Source organism: Ctenopharyngodon idella, chromosome 2 (genome assembly GCF_019924925.1).
Source record: "Ctenopharyngodon idella isolate HZGC_01 chromosome 2, HZGC01, whole genome shotgun sequence".
Lineage (NCBI taxonomy): Eukaryota > Metazoa > Chordata > Actinopteri > Cypriniformes > Xenocyprididae > Ctenopharyngodon > Ctenopharyngodon idella.
In genome coordinates, this window is record NC_067221.1 from 361,600 (window position 1) to 385,317 (window position 23,718).

General features: G+C 38.8%; 1 protein-coding gene across 3 annotated transcripts in view; it reads right to left on the bottom strand.

Moving 5' to 3' along the window:
* Positions 1 to 23,718, bottom strand: part of LOC127504911 (cadherin-2-like) — a 61,973-nt gene that overhangs the window by 11,531 nt on the left and 26,724 nt on the right. The window contains exons 1-11 of one of the 3 annotated variants that reach the window (XM_051880070.1): positions 21,521 to 22,958; positions 20,185 to 20,337; positions 19,647 to 19,802; positions 18,160 to 18,304; positions 17,871 to 18,043; positions 15,469 to 15,606; positions 12,804 to 12,989; positions 10,472 to 10,725; positions 9,002 to 9,144; positions 3,013 to 3,246; positions 939 to 1,172 (exon numbers count right to left, since the gene is read on the bottom strand). In XM_051880070.1, the coding sequence (XP_051736030.1) occupies positions 939 to 1,172; positions 3,013 to 3,246; positions 9,002 to 9,144; positions 10,472 to 10,725; positions 12,804 to 12,989; positions 15,469 to 15,606; positions 17,871 to 18,043; positions 18,160 to 18,304; positions 19,647 to 19,802; positions 20,185 to 20,337; positions 21,521 to 21,556 (1,852 nt within the window). In that variant the 5' untranslated portion in view covers positions 21,557 to 22,958. Of the gene's footprint in view, positions 1 to 912; positions 1,173 to 3,012; positions 3,247 to 9,001; positions 9,145 to 10,471; positions 10,726 to 12,803; positions 12,990 to 15,468; positions 15,607 to 17,870; positions 18,044 to 18,159; positions 18,305 to 19,646; positions 19,803 to 20,184; positions 20,338 to 21,520; positions 22,959 to 23,718 lie in introns of those variants that run through there. The other 2 variants (XR_007927516.1, XM_051880062.1) reach the window with 2 other exon arrangements.

The following is a 23,718-nucleotide window of genomic DNA, read 5'->3' on the forward strand; positions in this document are numbered from 1 at the left end:
AAGTGATTACATGAGACGTGATACATTCTGGTAAGTTGTACTAGACTATATCTTTCAACATAACTTTTATATTTATGCATGTTTTTCGAGATATAACTTGTATTGAAGAGGAAGAAAAGACTTGTGCTCCGCACTGCCGCCTGAACTGAGGCATTACAGCGATCTGACACGTCACATTTAAGAGTGTCAAAACGCCATTTATTGTTTGAATTTCATGGTAAAATGAACAGAATTTGAAAACGGAAACTTTTATTCTAATCAGAAGTAATAAAGCACAAAGCCTTTTGTGATTATTGGATGGGAGGGCGCTACAAATAATATTTGATGTAGCAAAAAATAAAAATAAATACACAGACCTGGCAACCCTGGCTTGAAATACGGGTGATTCATAGGGTCAAAAAGAGCCTGCTTTAGCTTCACTATTTTAAAACTGTTAATGCGTTAAAATTCAACACAAAAGCTGGTTTGCCAACCGCCAAAAAGAAGAAGAAATTCAACACAAGAGTGATCTTCTTCACACACAGTATGTATGAGTTGCACTCTGAACACGTTTTTCCGCACCCTTTTGATTGACACGATATAATCGGCCCTGACTATTGGCAGTTTTTAAACAATCGGCCGATGGCTGAGAGTGATAATAATAGCTTTCATCGGCCGATACAGATTGTTGGCCAATACATTGGTGCATCTCTAATATATATATATATATATATATATATATATATATATATGGTAATATTTAAATTATAATGCATTTATACAGCATCAAAAAATTATATATATATATATATATATATATATAGCTGTAATGAAAATGAGATTTTTTTTTTTTTTTTGAAGGAAAATATAATTTTTAGTTCTTTTTATTGGGAGAAATTGACAGAAAATCTTGACAGATTTTATAAGATTCACCTGTAAATGTGGCATATGTGACTCACTGAGGAGGGTGATGATACAGAGCAGGATGGTAATAATTACTCCTGTGCTGAGCCCAGCGGACATGATGCGCTCCTGATCTATGCAGTCCCCATTGAGATCACACTGACAGACCTTCACCCGCAGATAGGAGGTGCTGGACAATGGCGTGTTACCAGAGTCTGTGATTATAATGGGAATCTTGTAGATTCCATTCTCCAAAAAGTCAATTTTAAGAGACAGTTGTGCATAATCACCTAGAAAATGGATTTAAAGAGCATTAAATCAATACTTTTAATTATTCAAATGTATTTAACTGCAGGTGAGTTATTTGTGTTCTTGAGTCAGTAATAAAATAAGAAATTAACAAAGTGTCTACACTGGAAGTATCCACGACACTACGACAGTTTATACTGTGTGGCATTTTCAACGAGGAGCAAAATTTATATTTTTTGCTTTAGTCAGAAATATCAGTTTGCATTTCCAAACGTTCCTTTTTGCCATTAATTTCAATAATCTGGTAATATTTTTGTATAGTCTGGTGATGGTGATATCTGACATCACCATCATTGAGTCTGTCAGGAATTGCATGAGACTGAGAAAACTGAGACAGAATAAATAAGAGAAATCTACCTGCAAAGCTTACTTAAAAACTGCACAACTGTACCTACCTAAGGCAAAAGCAGTTTTAAAGGCAAAGGTCATACCAAATTTTGATTTGATAAATAGATCATAGTTAACATCATAGTTACAGTTCCCATGGTCCACAGCGAGTCAGGCTTTTACAGCTGCTACTTCCTTGTTCCAAAGAATTATGGCGGCCTCAGGCCCATCCTTGATTTGAAATGTCTGAACCACGCTCTGATAAGACCGACGTTCAGAATGTTAACCTTGAAACAAATCCTCTCGCAGATTTGCCCAGGGGATTGTTTTTTATCAGTGGATCTGAAGGACGCTTACTTTCATATCTAGATCCCCTCATCACAGACCGTTCTTGAGATTTGCGTTTGAAGGGGTGGCTTACCAACTTACAGTCCTACCATTCAGACTGTCCCTAGCTGGATTTTGCTGGAACACTCTCTGAAGATTTAGAGGTTCCATCCAGTAATCTGTCCATAGGCCTTGAGGGCACTTTGAGGCCCCCGTTTCAGCCGCTCACAGAAACTAGCTTTAGCATCTATTAAGCGAGTTGGCGACTTGCAGGCTCTCAACACATCTTACCTCGAGTTTGGGCTTAATGACAGTAAAGTCGTCCTTAGTCCAAGAAGAGGCTAAGTGCCTAAGGTGCCTAAAGTGCCTTTCCAAGCCCTTCAGAGCACAAGTTTCAATGGTCTCTGCTCTCTCCACCAGGGAAGTGGTCTCTTGGGCTTGGTCTAGCGGAGTGTCTATTGCTTACATCTGTGTGGCGGCCAGCTGGTCCTCGCCGTCTACCTTTGCCAGGTTTTACTACTTGGATGTTCCTGCTCTTCAGGCATGAATATTGTCTACTTAACCAGTCCGCAGCCTCTGGGGGTTTTTTCACTTGGGAGCAGCTGAAGAAACTTGCCCAGGATCTAGATGTGTGGAAAACTCCACCTATGTTCCATAAGGGGCTACCGGCAAAAGTAGGAGTTTTTAATTGGTGGTTTGTTGGCCGTTACATTCTAATGGTGCATTATTTCACTGTACACCTCGCAATGTGGGCTTTAACTTGTGAAAAGTGGTGCTTATTCACTTTTAAAATTACAAGTGTAAAACATTACTTTACCAACTTCATAACAACTTAGTTATGAATTTATTATTTTACTATATTTTTTAAACTATTTTCCGCTGAACTTTTCCACAGACGTCCTAGCAAGCTGGCTTTGATGAAACATTCAAATAGATTTAAATATAAAATGCATAGCAATCAAATCAGATGGACATGGAAAAAATGAATTGAAAAAAGAACGTGGAGTCAACTGAATTTGTGTTGTGATGCATCGTGTGATTCCAGTGTAGACGGCTAATGACAACTGTAATGACAATCTAATTGCTCTTGAATGGTGTACACAGTCCAGGAGGCTGATGAGATGTAGTTTTCTGCATATTGCTGTGTGTGTGTGTTTATTTTCTCACCGCTGAGACGCGTGATCGTCCAGTTCTTCCTAACATCAATGGGTTGTAAGGGAAGCTCAAAAGAGAAGGGTGCAGTGTTGGGCTCAAGGTCTGCATCCACTGCTGTGATGTTAATGCCATTGTTCTCAGGTTTTTCACACATTACCGTCTCTGGTGGGAAAACCTCAGGAGCATTATCATTGACATCCAGAAGAAGGATTTGCAAAGTACCAGTGCTGCTGGCCGGAGGAATTCCTGGAGACCAAACAGACTCATTATTGTTGTGCTCCCTTCCTGGGACACTATCCCAGAGTGCCACCAGAGTACTCCCTTTCCTCAAAATTAAACACATCTGTTTCTAATCTGCTCATCAATTGGAGACTACTGTATATAAGCACTGCAGTACAATGTTGTTTGCCATCGGTAACATCTCTAAACAGTTTTCCCTGGGTAATTGCATTCCCGTGTATTATCTTGCTTGCCTTGCTTACTGGATTCTTTGTTTCACAATAAAGTCACAAATAAAGTCATCACGGTGCACGCCACGGCTGCAAACCGCATCCAGTCGGTCTGTCTTGTTTATGGTTTCTTTTGTTTTTGGTTTGCCATTTATTTTATTTGTCATTTCTTTTGTTTTTTTTGTGAGTGGGAAAAATGTTTTTCTGCACAGCTAAAGGTGTGCATATGTGTATTATTGTTTTGTTTTTTTGACATGTGGTGAGGTTGATATGGATTGGTGCGTTGGGGACATTTGTTCTGCTATTGTGTACAGCAGAGGAGCTTTGCCTGAAGTAGAACACTTGGTAACTCAGCGGTTTGCAACAGAGTGTGGCTTATGTTTGACACTGGGACTCTTAGATCATATTCCCAGAGAGCTAAGGAGGAGCAGGTCGCCGAAAGAAGTGAGGGAGAAGAGGTGGAGTCCGGAGGCGCCAGCCAGCAGAGTACACAAAGAAACCGCTTCCATCCATAATCCTCACAAATTTGAGGTCAATAAAGAATCCGAGCTTTAAACAAGGTACTGTTGAGACGTTTGAGAGGCATCACTGTATGTTTGAGAGAAACCTGGTTACATTCTTCAGTACCGGCCTGTGAAAACAAAGGCTTTACTGCGGTAAGAGTGGACAGAGATCGGAACTCTTGTAAAAGCAAAGGTGGTGGGATTTGTGTCTATATAAATGATCTATATAAATGATCTTCAGTATAAAGTGAATAGGAGGATTTGTGACATTGAGATCTTGTGCCTGACTCTGAGAGCTTTCTACCTGCCCAGTAGGGATGTGCCTGAAGCCGAATACCTTATTCAAAAAGGCACGGATAATGGCTTCAAAACAAAAAATGAATTTTACAGAATAATAAAATATTCAGCAGACATAGTCACTCCTCATGTTTGCTGGATCAGGGGTTTTCAAATCTGTCATGGAGCACCCCCAGCACTGCACATTTGTGTGTCTCCCTCATCTTAAACACCTGATTCAGCTCATCAGCACCTGAAGTGATTGTGTCAGATTGCTCCAGGACAGGTTTGAAAACCCCTGTGCTGGATAACACACTGTAAAATGAAAAAAAAAAAAAAAAAAAACTCTTCTTCTTCGATATTTAATGTTATTGTTTTAATTACAAATATTAAATATTTATTTCTGTGGATCAGGAAAGGTCTCTGAGCTGGGACTCAAACTCAGGTCACATGAAACCGTACTATATCGTGAAGCACTGCCTTTGAGGCTTTTGGCTCCAACAATCAGAGGGGAACCGACAGGGCCTAAACTATTTCCTACTACTAAATTCAGAAAAAACAGAGATTCTAATTTTTGGACCAAAAACTTCTTCACGTAATAACCTAGAATATTGTCTAACACTTGATGGCTGCTCTGTTAAGTCTTCGTCGTCAGTTAGGAACCTGGGTGTGCTCTTTGATACCAATCTTTCATTTGAAGGCCATGTTACTAGCATCTGTAAAACCGCATTCTTCCATCTTAAAAATATATCTAAACTACGACATATGCTCTCAATGAAAAATGCAGAACAGTTAGTTCATGCGTTCATGACCTCAAGGCTAGATTACTGTAATGCTCTACTGGGTGGTTGTTCTGCTCGCCTGATAAATAAACTACAGCTCGTACAAAATGCAGCAGCTAGAGTTCTTACTAGAACCAGGAAGTATGACCATATTAGCCCAGTTCTGTCAACACTGCATTGGCTTCCTGTTAAACATCGTATAGATTTTAAAATCTTGCTAATTACTTACAAAGCACTAAATGGTTTAGCTCCCCAGTACCTGAGCGAGCTCCTAATTCATTATAGTCCTTCACGTCTATTGCGATCTCAGAATTCAGGCCAGCTGATAATACCTAGAATATCAAAATCAACTGCAGGTGGTAGATCCTTCTCCTATTTGGCACCTAAACTCTGGAACAATCTTCCTAGCATTGTTCGGGAAGCAGACACACTCTGTCAGTTTAAATCTAGACTGAAAACGCATCTCTTTAACCTGGCATACACATAACACATTACCAATTTATATTTTCAAATCCGTTAAAGGATTATTAGGCTGCATAAATTAGGTCAGCCGGAACCGGGAACACTTCCTATAACACCTGATGTACTCGTTACATCAGAAGAAGAATGGCATCTACGCTAATATTAGTCTTTCTGTTTATCCCGAGGTTCACCGTAGTCAACCGGATCTGGGCCGTATCCAGGTGAGACCAAGGACCTGCACCTTGACACGACCACAACGCAGCCCTGAAGTATCAGCAGAGATTGAGTCAACTAGATCATCCACTGTGAGGGCCTCATCGACACGACAGCCTCGACACAGTTCCTCAACAACCGTCCATACCGGCGTGATGAATACGATCCTCAATTGGATGGAACTGAAATAAATACTTTTAATGTTGCGATCCTATTGGACTTATGATAGCAACCTGAATTGTAACAAAGCACTGTTGGCCAGAGGAGAACTGGCACCCCGACTAAGCCTGGTTTCTCCCAAGGTTTTTTTCTCCATTTTAACACCAATTTGCCACTTGTCTGCCACCTGATGTCACCTGATGGAGTTTGGGTTCCTTGCCGCTGTCGCCTCTGGCTTGCTTAGTTGGGGACACTTGACTTGACATTTGATATTCAACAGTGCTTTGATCTGCCTGCACTGACACTATTCTTTAAGAGCTGCTGTGCAGCCAAACAATGTACCAGTTATCAATGTAAAGCTGCTTTGACACAATCTACATTGTAAAAAGCGCTATATAAATAAAGGTGACTTGACTATTGTAAAAATAATATTTACAAACTTGTAATTAAAAGGTAAAAACTTTTCATAAAAAGTAATCAGTTCTAATGATATTTCAAGGATTCATAAATTGTTGTGTAGATGCCCATTTTCTCCATATTAGATTTTTTCCGCCTAACACTTTCAGCTCTGTGATTGGTGGTCCAACTATGTAATTACAGAGGGCCAAGCAATAGCAAGTCAATGAGAGATGAATGTCAACTGATCAATCATGCTGTTCCTCTAAATGGGTGGGGCTTGTTATCACTAAGTTTATGACAACTTCTGCCCACTGTGGGGAACATAATCGAGAAAAAAAAGCTAATAAAATATCCAGCTATTCGCTATGGAAAATGCAAGTAATGTTGGTGAGGAGGACATCTTTCCTAATTTATTATCCATGCAGTTTTCGAGATTTGAGTTGATCGGCAAAGGAAGAACTACACCAGAGCTTTGGCGCAGAAATCCAAAGCTTCTGAAAGCAATTATAAGCAATAACCCTGGATGACTGCATCAGCCAAGAAGCTTACTGCTGGCACTGTTTTCTGTCCAAATCCAATAGGTCACGTGCTGACCATTATGCATGCACATTTGCTGTAATTCTGCATAATAGTTACATTTTTCCATAAGTTTATTACGGTCTGTTACATACATTCAATCAGCTGCTGTGCCAGTCTAATGATATTATTCCAATCAACATTGGTTCCAAAATGCCACGATCACTGTTCACTGTCTTTAATGCGGAAGTGTCTGTCACTAACTTGCTTTCGTCTGAGTGCTGTCATGATGTGTCGGTTTTGTGTGTCATATGTTTTGCAACCCGGCCAGCTGTCACCATATTGCACTGAAATGCACACACCGATTGTGTGATGCAATTATTTGTAATGATTATTTGCAATTTTTCTTGTCATTAACTTATGCAGTACTGTAGAAGACACGGTAAGCTAGGCTGATTTTAGGCTGAGTTTACTTTTTCCTGATGAGGGAAGTGGATGAGAGAGCCAAAGTTCAAGAGTCACGGTTCGCTCATCATAATCTGCCACTTAAATCTAAAGATATTCCTCATGGAATTACAGATGCACATGTTTTCATTATTTAAAGCAAATTCTCTCGATTAAAAAGAGCCCAAACTCAATATAATCCATTGCTCAGATCTAAAGATATTAAATTTTGTGTATGTCACTCAGAAAAAAAACAACTTTCAATGCCTTCAGGGCTTAAAGGGTTAAGCGTGTTCTTGGGACATTCAGGGACTGGAATTCATCCAGTGTATAGGCTCTCCCTATTCCCATGTAATACACGATCACACCACATAGAAAGCAATAAAGAAACACACAAACACAAGGGCTCACGGCCTTCTGAGTGTCTGAACTCACAATGTATATGCCCGCACTAAATGTTGCTTTTTATGGATTTCCTTTTTTCAGATTGTTGATTGTACTTTTCAAAAAAGGAGCAAGTATAACAAATAAAAGAAAACAAATATAATTTAAGCTGCAAGCAGCAATGAAAGGGCCCTCGCACCCGTGCCCCTGCCAGCCGGTGGATTTAGGAAGACAGAGCACGGTGTGCAATATGCATTTAAGTATATAAATATAGGAGGACTACATCAGTCATTTGTATCTGCCACACTTCCTGCTACCAGCTGGTGGCGATATGACTATAACTAAATTTTGGTGTGTAGATGTCCCCATGCCAGGGCATTTATCACACATGTGAAGTTTGAGGCAGACTGGACATTGTATGCTCGAGTTACAACAACTTCCTGTTTCATGATGATAATAACATACTTTAGCACTCAGCTAAGTGTTGCTAGCATATTCTAGAATGTAGCATGTTTAGCACTCAATTGCATATTTTAGTATGTTGCTAGTAGTGCATCACAGTGTTAAACACGTCACTTCCTTATTCCAGTGGGTGGTGCTATTACTATAACTGAATATTGTCATGTAGTTTCATGGTGTTAATTACATACATTAGTTTTTAGCCAAGTGTTTCATGATTTAACGTGTTTCTAGTATGTTTGGTACTTCATGGCATATTTAAATGTGTTTCTGGGAGTGAATTACAGTGTAAAGCATGCAATTTTTTGTTGCCAACAGGTGGTGCTATGACTAACTGAATATTGGCATGTAGATGCCTTCAGGCCAGGACTATTATCACACATGTGAAGTTTGGGGCAGATCGGACACTGTATGCTTGAGTTACAACAGCTTCCTCTTTCATGGCGAAACATCGGATTTTTGTCAGGCCGCCACGGACACGTCCTCCAACGAAAACTCAAGATCTTCACAATTTAACATCTCAAAGGACTTTAGATTAGACTGCCCAAATATGATGTTGATCTGATTAAAGCTCTGGGAGGAGTTAGGAAGTACAACGTCTGGAAATGGCAAAAACTGCAAACATTTTGCAGACAAAATCCAAAATATCTCACTTCCTGTTGGTTTTTTTAGATTTTGCTCCCAGGGACTTTTTTGTAGGTATCGGGCTGTTACATGTGTCTATCGAATTTCATACCTGTACGTGAAACGTAGCGCAAGGGGCACTTCGTTGAAATTTTGTATGTGGCGCTATAGAGCCATTTTGCCCTGCCTAATTCTGAGTTTTCGAGCACGTTTAGGCCCTCAAAAATGCAATTAATTTTGGAGAAGAAGAATAATCGACTGAGCAATTACAATAGGGTCCTCACACCATCGGTGCTCGGGCCCTAACGATTTTCTCAGACAGAAAACATACCGCTGTCAGTGACAAGAAACATAGCCGTGTAGATGTTGTTTTGAACTAATGGAGACTCTCTGTCTAAAACACCAGTGGTTGTGATGTCTCCATTCATGGGATCAATTCTCAGCCAGTTTGCAGGGTCAGACAGCGTGCTGTACCTAAGGAGAGAGTAAAAATGTTAAGATATACTAAAAGTGAATTTGAATCAAATATAGATTTATTCAATTAATTTTTTTTTTCTTCATTTTTTTAATCTTATTAGTCGAACAGCTTTTGGAACAGCACAGCTATAACATACCCAAGTATCTCTTGAAGGATGTGTAAAGTTCTCGATTGTCTCTCCAGTATCTTTGATTTTAATTTTCCCTTACAAAAAAGAAGTATACTTCAAGTTCATTTTATCAAGTATACTTAAGTAATATTCAAGTATATTTTTTAAGTATACTTTATGTAGTAAGTATACTAGTATCAATGTACTACTAGTAAACTTGTAAGTGTACTATTTTAATACCGCTTGGGACTAAATTGGCCCAATTGAAGTATACGTTGAAGTGTACTATAAGTGTAACAGTAGTAAACTTTAAGTACACCACTAGTTCACAGCTACGTTTCTCATTTGTACTGCATCTGTACTACAAGTGAACTTATAAGTATCCTAGTAGTTTAATAATCCTTTTTGATCAACACTTAAATGTGGGTAAGTTTCATTTAAAGAAAAAAAAAAAAAAAGGAAACATTTTAAACTAAAAGCTGAGAAAATTGCATTTTTGTCAAAGATTATGTCCGGCTGGGATTCAGAATGATGATTAAACACAGGTGGGGTAGATCCAGTCCATAAACACCCCCAAAGCTTCATAGTCCTCATTCAGTAACATTAGGCAGTTTTGATTTATATGCTGTTTAATGTTTGATGATCGCTTTATTTTACATTTGCGTGAGTAATCTTCTATCGCTTGTTTCAGCTTCTTCTTGATCCAGAGATTCTGTACTCTTTCAGAAGAAGCATAACAGCGCCCCCTACCATATATAGCCTGAAAAGTCAGTCAATGGCAACGGAAGAGTGAAGAAGATTTGAAGTAAATTCAGATACTCAGAATTAGGAATATATCTGTTTTCTTTATAAATCAATATTTTCAAGCAATATATTTTTATACTATACTTTTATAAATATACTTTTAAGTAGGCCATATCTTGATTAAAAGACTCCAAGAGTCCAAGTATAGGCCAAATATACTTAGACTTTTCTGTCAGTATATGTCAAGTATACTTCAGTGCAATTTTAGTATATTTCTCAGAAGTACACAAAGTATATTTCTGCGAAGTATATAAAAAGTAGACTGAAAGTATACTTTCTTATTTTTTTGTTTAAAAGAAGTATACTAATAGCACACTTGAATAAACTTCTTTTTCGTAAGGGTTACTCTGTGACTCACAAGTGTAACTTCTGCTCTGATGAATATGTTGATGACAGATGTGTGTGTGCACCTGAGGCTCTGCTCCATGAAGCGGTCTGGATCCTGAGCAGTAAAGGTAGCGATCACAGACTCTGCCGGCAGACCCTCCTGCAGTTCCAGCAGCTTTGGGTTGGGTTCAAAATAAGGGCTCTCGTTGACATCTGTGACGCGGATGGAGACGGTGGCTGTGGACTGACGGGGCAGACGGATGCCTTTGTCAAGAGGAATCTCATTTACTGCCACCACTGTCAGCACGAATGATCTGTTGATCTCATAGTCAATGGACTGAAACAAAGATAGAAAATAATATATTTTTTTAATCTGTTAAATGAATCTACATAAAATGAATTAAAACCAGCAATGTACTCTGTGTTTCAGTAAAATATGGAATATTCTACTTTATTCTGTTCTTTTCACAGCTGTGCCACTTCTGTGAGTTCATTTCTAATCATTGGTGACCTGACATTCCTGCCATGTTTTTGTATATTGTATCTGAGCAGATGGTTTGTGTAATTCCTTGAGTTTCTGATTCAGCATGTAGTCGACCAAGCAAAAGGCATTTCTGCATAAGGATGACATGCAAATGGAAATATAATACAATTATAATTAAAGGGTCTTGAAACCCCAGAACACATTTTTTGAGATGTGAACAGATCTGTCCAGGCTGCAACATTAATAAAAACACTAAGGGCCTCAATTATAAAATGTTGCGCAGAAACCGTCCTAAATTTGATCTTACGATCATTTCTCAGATGTGCGTATGTGTGATTCATAGAATTAATGTACACACAGAAAACGAGCGTACGCCTCTCTTTCAGATGTGAAATCTATAAATCGCAAATGATCTTGAACTTGCGCGCAGCTGAATGGTTTCAGTTCTCCATGTTTTAAACGACACCTAATTTATGCCATTTACATATAAAAGATCACCAGTCATCGTCCAAATCCTTGGCGAGCTGCAAGAATAGCTTAGATTTCCAAAAACCTGAAGTAATCTGACCAGGAAAAGTGTGTATGTCTGCTCAGACCCTGATGTGGCGGTGAGCACTTTTCCACATCAAAGACCGTTTTTATACATATGAGCGTTGGTGCGGATTTAAGCGTACGCACACGCTAAGATCAAATCTGTGCATATGCGCACTTTATAAATGAGGCCCTAAAGGTACTCATTAAGTTTATCCTTAAGTAGAAATTAGTTATTTTTGCATTTTTTTAGAGCAATTTCTGTCTTCCGGTTTGAAAATCAAAGTCGGAGCAACGGCACGGCTTCTGGTGTCAATGCGTAATACCGGCAAGATCCGGAGTGATGATTGGCTGCCGGGGCTCCAGTTGGGGCTGGACGAACGAGCTGACGTCAACCATTTCTGAGCGCTTCTCTGCATTTCTTCATGACAAAGAACTCATTAATTCTAATTATTCATGAGAATGAGCTCTTTTAATCTAAGCACTGCGCTGTATTATGCATGAGGTGGCATTACAGCGGAGAGTTCAAACAACGCGCGCTGTCCATGCACTTCTGCCTGTTCAACTGCGTTGTTGTCATTCAGGCACATATAAGTGTATGTTTCCTCCTCAGTAACACAAAAGTGCTGTTTGCATTTTCCCTGTGATGCATTTAACACTGCAGCTTGACTACAAACACATGGGATCACATCCATCACACGGAGTAGCTGTAATGTACTGCTCCGAGACTTGAGGGTTGAGGATCCAAATGCAGCATTTATTAATCAAAGGGTAATCCACAACCGTAATCAAAAAAGCCAGGCAAAGGTCAAAACACAGGTGAGCAATCCAAACAAAGATAAATTCCAGGACACAGGCAAAAACAGGGAAAACCAGAGATGTAGAAAACAAAAACAAAAACAAAATCCAAGACACAGGAGAAACAAAACACAAAGGCTCAGAAATGCAGCTATTACAGGCATACAAGACCTAACAAGGTAATGAACAACAGCTGAATGTAATCATGGCTGATAAGTCCAGGCAGTGGATTATGGGAAATGGAGTCCATGATGGTGAGGCAATGGTCCGGGATGGAGTGCCCTCTGGTGACTATCAAGGGCACTCTAGCTGGTAATCATGACAGTAGCAATGTAAAATTTCAATCAAGTATGTTACATTTTTGCAGTAAATATTTTATTAATCTGATATTTTACATGTTAGTGTTTGTGTAAAAAAGAAAAAATCTATGTGCGCTAGAACTACACTCATAAATATTATGAATGCTATGACTATAAACAAGATCCCTTTAGCTTATCATTTTATCAGACTGATTTGGAGGATTTGTGTCATAATGGTTTATATGTCACAAGTGTGTTCTTTCAAACGTTTGTAAATGTGCTCAGTGCACAGCATTTCCCTACCTTGACGACAGTCACCAGGCCTTTGTTAGAAACCGGATCAGTGGGCACAGAGAAATGAGCCGCAGGGTCACCCGCTGTTATCCTGTAGATAGTGTTCCACGCTGCTGTGTTGGGCTGGTCTTTGTCCGTCACCGTCAAGTTAGCCACAATAATGTTGACCTGGTTCTCTGGTACCTCGCCAAAGAACTGTATAATATAACACATGAATGTGACAGAGGGCATGTAATGTTATTATTTACATGTCACATGCTAATACTGTATTGTTAGTTTGGCTTGATGGACCATATGTCTTTCTTTTCATTCAGCCAGTATTTCTAAATTTACGAAAATGCCTTTGATTTGGCTTTAGTTTCATTATGATGTGCTTATTGTCTAATACTTTGTTGTGAGTATGCATATTTGCATTGCTTTAACACCTCTCTGTAATTCCAGGGTTTCTACAGGTTTCATCAAATCTAATTTAATGCTTTTAAATGCCTTTTTAATGCCATTTTTTTTATTTTTTAATGCCATATATATATATGCCGCTAAATGTCAATAGATGATGTCATACGGCAATTAGAATATTCATCATGTCATTGTTGTATTCACATTCTGCCAAATGTCAGCCCTTTACATTTGTTTGCTTCTCTGCTGCTACCCTTTTGCTCACATAATGTATTTTAATACAGCCAAATTCCCAATAAAATTGTTTCATCTATATATTTTTTCTGTTTTTGTTGTCAGACAGTATGAAATGGTGTGACTGAGTTTCTTTTTGTGTGTGCTTCGCTCATGTTTCCATTTCTCCTCGAGATGGTGCGCGAGCCTCAACAACTCAACCTTGTTATCGTCAGTACATTATACAGCCTATTATTATCCACTATCGATTGCCACTAACACTAAATGTAATAAAATCAGTCATAATCGCGTTTTGGTGATTCCCAAGTTGCAGGGTTTTTTTTTTTTTTTTGGGTATTGACATTTTAATCAGGTCCTTGTCCGGTCGAGAAAGTAAAGTTTGAGCCCTGACATGTTAAACCAGCACTAAAATCCTGATTTATAATCGAGACGTTGTCTGACAAAATCACCATACACATAAGATAAAGACATTTGCTGTGATTTTGGCTATATGTACACGTAAAATGATCACTCAGGTTAGAAGCAATAGTATCTATTTTATTTGTTCTCTGACGGAGCGCACATCCTCAACTGAATGCACTGCTGAACCAGAGAGGCGCGGCAGGAAAGCAAGATCTCGCGCTCGTGCAATAGTACCAGGGGGTCTCGGAAGCTAGATGAGGTTAACAAGTCGCTATATTCGTCACTACGAGCTTTCTTAGAAAAAAGTCGTAAAAGGGGTCTGAAAAGGCGCTAAGTTGGCAACACTGATGCAGCCTTCTGTCTACAGTTTCCAGTGCGCCGCTGTCCAAACCGGCGTTACGGCAGTTTTGCACCGGCTGGAGGCAATTACCAAACTGGTTCCGTGTGCGTATCACACCGACGTACATATTTTGCGACAGCAAATCAAAGTTATTAATTATTTAGGCTTTATTCAAAATAAACTGGTAGTATTATTTTTCTTCAAAACTATCTAAAAAATTTAATGCCTGTAGAAATAAAATTTAATGCTTTTTAATGCCATTCAAAATCCATTTAATGACTTTTAATGCTTTTTAATGCCCCGCGGATACCCTGAATTCTCACCTTCTCGCACACCAATTGGTTAATTATAAAATGCTTACAGCAACTATTGGCCAAATTCCTGTCTCTCAACCATTAGCCTTGTAGCATGAACGAGTGAAAGTGAAGGCCAAGTATGGTAACCCATACTCAAAATCTGTCCTCTGCATTTAACCCATCCAGTTGGAGCACACACATTAGGAGCAGAGAGTAGTGAACACACACTGCAAACCGGAGCAGTGGGCAGCCATTTTTGCTGTGGCACCGAGGAGAGAGATTGGGGTTAGCTGCCTTGCTCAACCTCAGTCATTTCCTGCAGGTATTGAGAAACAAATCAGCAACCTTCGGGTTACCAGTCTGACCCTCTAACCATTAGGCCACGACCGCCCCTAATCGCTGTGTACAGCATCATACAGTTGCTTGTCAAGAGCAGCAGATGACAGCTATCCTGAGCCAAAACAATGTCCAAACAAAAGTACAAATTTACAGAGGAATTGCTCAAAAAATTTTCCATTCTTTTGTTCTGGTCAAGATCTGCTAAAGGTTTGTGATGTAAAGCTGGCACTTTTGATGAGAATAAAGGTGCGAGTGTTTTAGAAGCCCACATTAGCACTGTGAAGCAAAGGTGAGAGTTCAGCAGGAGGACTGAAAATCAAATGTCAAAAAAAACAAAATATACCTGAGAATCAACTAACTATTGATAGGGTGATTCTCAGGTATGAGTCAAGTCAAGTCACCTTTCTTTCTACAGTGCTTTATCCAGTACAGATTGTTTCAAAGCTGTTTACTGTAATAACAGGAAAATAATGATTCAATGAGGCAAACAGAGTTCAGTTCTGCTGTAAAGCAGCTCTAAAAAGACTATAGTAAACAGTCCTTATTCAGACTGAAATCAGTTCAGTGTTGATTCAGTTCAGTTCAATAACTGTGTAAAGTACATCAATTATGAAACGAGTTCGATTCAGCTTTACAGAAAACAGTGTGTGTGTGTAGAGGAGCTTACGGTGTCCGTGGTGAACTCTGGAGGGTTGTCGTTGATGTCTGTGACAGTGATAACAGCTGTGCCTGTATTAGAAAGACCGTACATGGGATTTCCTTCCATGTCAGTGGCTTGAATAATCAGTGTGTACTGCGGCACTTTCTGCAAAGAGAGACCACACAGTGAATGTTCACATTTACACTTTCTTGCATTTCTTTTCACACCTTATGAAAATTTCCAAAAAGGAAATGAAAATAATGTAATTGTAAAAATCAGATGGTATTTAGAATGTCTAAACAGATTGTGTGCTGGAGTCACTAACAATTCTCCCAACCCATTTCTTGACAGAACGTATTATTGGCAATAATAAGTTCTGCCAACCTGAATACTCGCTGAAGTCGGTGCGTGTCCAGTTGGGTGGCAGAGCTGTAACAAACAGTAACTGATGAACACAGGACAGATTCAACAGTGGCCCTGTAAAACTGGCATAGCATTTCCTTTGGCAGGTTATGTGTCAGTGTTCTGTGTTTGTTTCCCTGTGTCACATGTTCTTTTGTTCAGTTTTCCCGCCACTAGTTTGTTTCCTTAGTTACCCTGATTTGAGTTCATTAGTCCCAGGTGTCCTATTAATTAGCCTTGTTTGCCCCTTTGTTTGACTTGTATATATTCCCTGTGTTCTCCCTCAGTCTCTGTCGGTTCTTGTCATTGTATTACGTTTATAGTGGATGTGTGTTCTCCTGTGTATTCCCTGGTTCCTGTGTGTTTCGTCATTAAAGTCAGCATTCCTGCATATCTCCTTGTTGTGAGTGTTCCTACACCATGCCCGCTGACATTATGCTTCCTTAGTTGACAGAAGAAGGACATCCTCTGCTGTGATTTCTTGATGATGTGGAGAATGTTCCTCTCCCACTTCAGATCCTTGCAGATGGTGAAACCAAGGAACTTGTAGGAACAGTCCTGGTCACAATAAAGCCATTGATTATGAGTGGAGAAAAAGGAGAAATAACTTTTTTTAATCAGCATCTTTACAGTCGTACTGATGTTTAATTCCAGGTTGTTGCATCTACACCACAGGGAAAGCTGGTCCATCTCCTGCCAATATGTGCCTCATCTCTGTCCCAAATAAGGCCGATGATTTTTTTTTGTCATCCGCAAATTTTAAGAATTTGACAGTTGAGTCTGAGGAGGTGCAGAATAACAAAGGGGAAAGCACACACCCTTGAGGGGCCCCAGTGCTTGTGCTGGATGTAAATGCTCCCAAATTCACCTGCTGTTAGTGAGAAAGTTAACGATACAGTTATAGATGAAATTTGGCCCAGTAAGCCGGCTGAGTTTAAAGTGAAGAATGTCAGGGATGATTGTATTAAAGTCTGAGCTGAAGTTCATACATGAGTCCCCGGAGAGTAAAGGTGCTCCAAAATAAACTGCAGTCTCATGTTCAGTACGTCTTCCACAGACAAACTGGGAGGGATCCAGCAGTGAGCCTGTAATGATCTTCAGGTATGTTATTATCAGCCTCTCAAAGCATTTCATAACTTCTGAGGTTAGGGCAACTGGTCTGTATTCATTCTGAGATGTAAGCTGTTTTAGGGAAAGGGATAATAGTGGATCGTTAAAAGCATGATGGGGCCTTGCTCACTTCCAGTGATTTATTAAATATCTGAGTAAAAATGGGGGCTAGCTGGTCAGCAGATTTTAGGCAAAAAGGGGACACCTGGTCAGGGGCAGGGGCCTTCCTAGTGTTTTGTCCTTTGAAGAGCCGCCTAACATCGTCCTCTCAGAGTGTAAAAGCTGAAGGAGGGTAATGGAGGCATGGAGGGAGAAATGGATGATTGGGGAGCAGAAAAGGTAGAACTAAATAAAGGCAGAGGGAGAGATGTTAAAAGCAGGCTGATGGACTCCTCAAACCTGCAGCAGATGTTCAGATCTTCAGCCAGCCGTTGGGGTGTTATATGAGTTGTTTTACTATTGTTGTTTTATAATCTCCACTCCTCAAATATATAAAACATTAACCTTTGTTTATATAGTGTTTTTTTCGTTTGTTTGTTTGTTTGAGTGAAGAAAACGCTGTACTTATTCAAAGAAGCAGTTCTTTATTTACCCTTGCATTGCAAACAAGCAGAGATGCTCCGGACTGGATGAGGCACTTCATTCACAGCAGAGGTGGGCGGAGTTATGAGGTTTGACTGACAGTTTCAGGATCCAGTGGAGTTACGAGTTTTAGTCACAAGCTCTTTTAATACTTTTCATTGGTTAAAAATGATGAAATATGGAGATACAAGGTTTTATATGCGGCTGTTTATTTAATGTACATAGATTTGACCCTACAAATAAAAACCAGCTGTGGACCAGTTGAACTAATCAAGATGTCTTTTCAGAGGTCAAGATTTATAATCATACAGTAAGATAATGTGGTATTGATGTACCTCTCGGTCCAGCCCAGCAGCAACGGTGATGATACTTCCTGTCCTGTTGTTAATGGTGAACATGTTTGGACTGGGGCTGTCGGGATTCTGAGACACAATCTTGTACCGCAGCTGCCCGTTAATAGTTTTGGGATCATCCTTGTCCACTGCAGTCACTGTCATTACTGATGTGCCTATGGAATTTAAAGACAACACACACACACACACACACACAAGTGAACAGTCAAAAATGTAGTTTTATTAATTGAAGGGATTGTCGTGCACATGCACACATGTGAAATGATTTAACCTGGTTTAGAGCCTTCAGGAACGCTTCCATTCCAGATCTGCTGGATGAACTCTGGTCGGTTGTCATTCATGTCAATAACGTTGATCGTGATGTCAATGGGGTTTTCCACCTGATTACCATTCAGGTCCACCGCATGTGCCCTCAACTGATGCCATAACACACAGAGTACTGTATATAAATACAGGGCATGCAAAACACATTTAACTGTGTTGACATTTCAATGTAGTAAGAAGTGCTGATTATTTATAGTTTCCTCGCCGACTATATTGCAACAAAAATTTCAATACATCAGTTATTGCACAATAAATTGAGAAAATGTCTAGAAAAGTTAATACTTCTCACTTTAATTCATGTAAAGTGGGCTGATGTAAAAACACAGGATCGGTAAGCGGAGTGTTGCTGGTTTCATAACCTCACCTTTTACCACTGCAGGTCAGATTGGTCGACTTAAAAGAGATTATTATAATACTGACTCTTTAAATTTTAATTGGTCGATCACGACATTCTGGGTCTGATTGGTCAGTTATTCCCTGATAATGACTGATAATAATCGTGTAATAAGCAGGATAATGCACATCCAGCAGGCTGTTGTTGCAAATTAATTAAGAAACTTCTCTGAGAGAGTTTGATCATGCTGTTGTGTGCAGAACAGCTGGTTTTGAACACAAGAATTAGCGGAACTTTCAAACGTACACTACCATTCACAGGTTTATGGTCAGTAAGATATTTTAACGGTTTTTAAAAAAGAAGTCTCTTCTGCTCAGCAAGGCTGCATTTATTTGATCAGATATACAGTAAAAACAGTGAAATATATTTACAATGTAAAACAGCTGTTTTCTATGTGAATATATAGTAAAGTGTAATTTATTCCAGTGATCAAAGCTGAATTTTCAGCATCATTACTCCAGTCTTCAGTGTCACATGATCCTTCAGAAATCATTCCAATATGATGATTTGATGCACAAGAAACATTTATGATAATTTTCAATGTTTAACGCAGTCATATTTCTGTGGAAACCACGATACATTTTATTTTTCATAATTCTTTGATGAAATTTCAAAAGGACAGCATTTATTTGAAACAGAATTTATTTATATAACATTATATACATTTTAATGCATCTTTGCTGAATAAAAGTATATATATATTTTTTTTTAAATATTACTGACCCTAAACGTACAGTAAAAATTAAATCTAAAGAACAGTAGTGTACATGAAACTTAATAAGCAGCCAGTGTAGTGTAGATACAGGCTAATATGATCACACTTCATGGCTGTACAGTAAACACTCTAGATGCTGCATTTTCAACCAGCTGTAATGTGTTTAATAAGCCTGGGAACATCCGCCAGTGATGCATTACCATTATATAGTCTTAAAGTCATGAATGGGTGTTCAGTTTCAAAGAAGGACTTTCACAGCATATTCTTAAAAACAAAAGAACATTCTAGTTTACAGTACAGAGAAGGTCAGTAGTGATGAACTCACATTGAAGCTGGGCATGTGCTCTCGGTCCAGAGGCTTTAGGACGCTTAGTTGTCCTGAGATGGGGTCAATGGAAAAGACTCCAGTGGGTGGCTGGTCGGCCCCGGGGCCCGTCACGCTGTACCGCAAACTCACCTTCTCATCATTATCTGAGCGGATCTACATGACGGCAGAGAGCACAGCCCTGAACAACATCAAGCAGCTTTCACAACACATTTTAACTTTTGCAATTAAATACATATCTTGAAACAGGGTGTTTAATACGGGACATGATTTTCTCCATAAATGAATTTACTGGATTCTTTTCAGAAGCAGAGGAAGTAAATAGAGGCAATTTTGATTTCATGTTAACATATCATTTAGCCTACAACAGCAGATTCAGCATCCTCCATTAATATGCATGAAAAAAATTTGTGTTCACACTGTGTAATGTGTGTAAGTGAGTACATGTGGATTCTGTGAGATGATATAGAGTATATTACTATAATTTCTGTGTGTGTGTGTGTGTGTGTGTGTGTGTGTGTGTGTGTGTTGATCTTACCATGACCAGTTTCATTGGGAAAGGCCCTCTTGAGTTTTCTGCCACATTGATAGGAGGAATAACCCAATCTCTCTTCATGCGTTTGAGAGACATGTCTATCAGTCGAGAAGGAAACAATATTTCTGGTATATCTCTCCTGAACACATCTTGTTCCTGCAGTCACAGGTGAAGAAAAAACTGTTAAATTTGTGTAACAATAAACAGATGCAGAGTAATACAGCAGCAGGTGTTTACATGTGTCAGCGAGTTTTCTAATCAGTGATTTTCGTAAAAAAAATGACAACTGAAAATGAAGTCTGTTTTAAGAACCATTAACCTTTTTTTTTTTAATTGTGGCATTACAATTAAGAAAACCTGCCATTACAGTAATGAGTAGGGGTGGGTGATATGATATGTGTATCTACAGTTGAATATGTTCAGATCAACAGAGAACAAACCTGTAGTTTGATGTTAGTATCTAGTTTTAATAAATGTATTACTATAATAAAATGCAGTGCTTTATGTAGTGAATATGAAACTGTTCGGCCAACATAAGAGTGTTTTAGTTTTCTGTGTTAAAGGGTTAGTTCACCCAAAAATGAAAATTCTGTCATTAATTACTCACCCTCGTCTCATTTCTAACCCGTAAGACCTTTGTTCATCTTCAGATCACAAATGAAGATCTTTTTGATGACAGAAATTTTCTGAAGAGACTCGTTCGTTTGATATGATGAACAGATTTAATTTAGACTTTTACTCACATGTAAACACTGATCAGCGAACATAAGCAGAAGCTCAACCGAACCTGAATAACGCACAAGAACAAATCTCTTCCGGAAGCTCAAACGTGACCAATGAGGTTCATTCTCGTTATGCAGCACGTCTGAGCTTCCAGAAGAGGTTTGCTCTTGAGCGTTATTCATGTTCAGTTGAGTACATGAGGGTGAGTGATTAATGACAAAATATTCATTTTGGAGTGAACTAACCCTTTAATTGTTTTATGAGCAGTTACATTCATTTGTAGATAACAATCAAACAAATAATAGAAAACATTACTCTGTAATCTGCTTAACTGATGCAGTTTTAAACTTTTTTAGTTCAATGAAACTTTTAATACAATGAAAACATAGAAACATCCATAGAGTTCAGTGCCTAATTCACCTATTCAAGCTATAAGCAATACAGCCAATATTGCAATATCAGTGACCTCTAATATGAAACATGAAGCTGGTCCTTATTTTTCAAAAGTTTTTCCAAACTGGGTTGCAGCTGACTTTCTGACAAAGTCAGGATATTGTGAAGGTGAGAGTGAGTTAGTTAGCTTCAAGTTCATCAGACTGAAAGATTTCCTTCCTACCATTGCCGGGGCTCCATCAGTTGTAATGCCAGCCATATTTTCTCACTTTAATCTTTAATTTATTCTCTTTCAACACTCTTTTAACAGCAAAAAAAAAAGAAAAAAGAAAAAAAAGATCCCCTTCTTTTGTGGTACCAGACAGAGTGTCGATGCCAGCCAGCCAGCCATCACTTCAAAATGTTCGTTTCATCCACATAAAAATAAACCAGCTGTGTGGAATCAGATTTATCGGTGCTCTCACTGTTTCTGCAGCCACTGCAAGGTATTCTTTGACAAACTCTCCAGCAGAGAAGGATCTTCCACTTTTAGCAATTATTGCAGAAAATAGATGCTTTTTTGCAAACAAGACATACTGCCTTTGAATTGACTTCAGTAAATAAAAAAAAAATTATCTTGCCAGTGTGCCACTGCCTCGATCTCTCCATGAAATGTGTGGATTGTTGAGTCACAAATCACACTGTACCTTAAAAGTGTGCCTGTACATTAAAAAAAATGAGTCAAGTTCACTTATATTCTCTACATATATACATATATATATATATATATATATATATATACAGTATATGCACACAAGCCCGTCATCCTAAAACTATACAACCAATGAATAAACAACTAAATAAAAATATCAACAAGATACAAAACAAAATAAACATACACAAAATACAAGCAAAACTTGGACTGAAAGTCTTAGACTGGAAGTAACAGCCTCAGCTATTTCTAGTACAACCATGAAATCTTGTCAAACATCCACACATGCAATATATATAATATAATACACAACCATCAAACAGATTGACTTACAGTGTTATCACTGCATCACGCCATCCTCTTATAGCTGAGATACTGTGTAATCTAGTACAAGCAGCCAAATAAAATAAACAAATAATAATAAACTACTCACATAACAAAATCAACAAAACAAAACTCATACAATCATACATAAACTAAATACTGGGGAAAACTGTGGTCTAGTACGCAATCAGCCGCCAGATAAGTCTGCCAAAACAATTACATGTTCAATATACATACATTCATACAAAATTTAAAATATACAACAAATCACATTTACAACATACATTTCAATTAGTTGTACACTTTTAAAAAAATATATACACTCACATAAAACATTCACAATGTTTCCTATATTAGACCATATCACCATATCACAAGTCAGCGACCGCGATGCCACATTTACTGCTACAAACGAAACAAACAGAACATACTGTACACACTCAAGAACAAACAACGCTCTGCTTACTGCACATAATCAATCAAACGACCAACCCGGACATCATCAGCAACCTGAACAGGGAAGAAACGAGCGGTACGAGATACAGAAGCTCTCCACGCTCACACCAACACCACGCCAACAACCGCGCCGCAGCCCATTACCCCATTTGAGCGGATATTACATGGGACGCACTTCGCAGTGACGTCACCCTAAAGATACACCAACACACTAATAAATATATACATATATATATATATATATATATATAGTCATGGTCATGTCTTATCCCATTGATATTGTACAGTAATTTGTTGTCAGCCTAATAGTAAATGTGCATTTGTCACCATAGTGTACATCAGCAAGTGTCAGAGTACACCGTTATATTGATAACATGGCTAAGCATCTTGTTTGTGAACAATGACACAAGGTCATTCTGATGGCACTGATATGCTCATTGACATAAATTCTTACTTTTGAGAGATTAAATAAGGGTTTTGGTGCTGTTTGTACAAACTGTTTCAAGAAATGCCCTGACCGGTTTGCAAATGTTATGGATGAAATGTAGCAAATGTACCAAAGCGACTGAGGAAAAACTGTAACAAAAATATAAATATATTTTTTTAAATATGCTACAGACTCTAATTTACACTCTGTCAGTTTAAATCTAGCATTTCTTTAACCTGGCATACACATAACACATTATCATAACACATTAGCCGGAACTGGGAACACTTCCTATAACACCAGATGTACTCGTTACATCAGAAGAAGAATGGCATCTACGCTAATATTAGTCTCTCTGTTTATCCCGAGGTTTACCGTAGTTAACCGGATCCGGGCCGTATCCAGGTGAGATCGAGGACCTGCGCCTTGACACGACCACAACGCAGCCCTGAAGTATCAGCAGAGATTGAGTCAACTAGACCATCCACTGTGAGGGCCTCATCGACACGACAGCCAGTGGCAC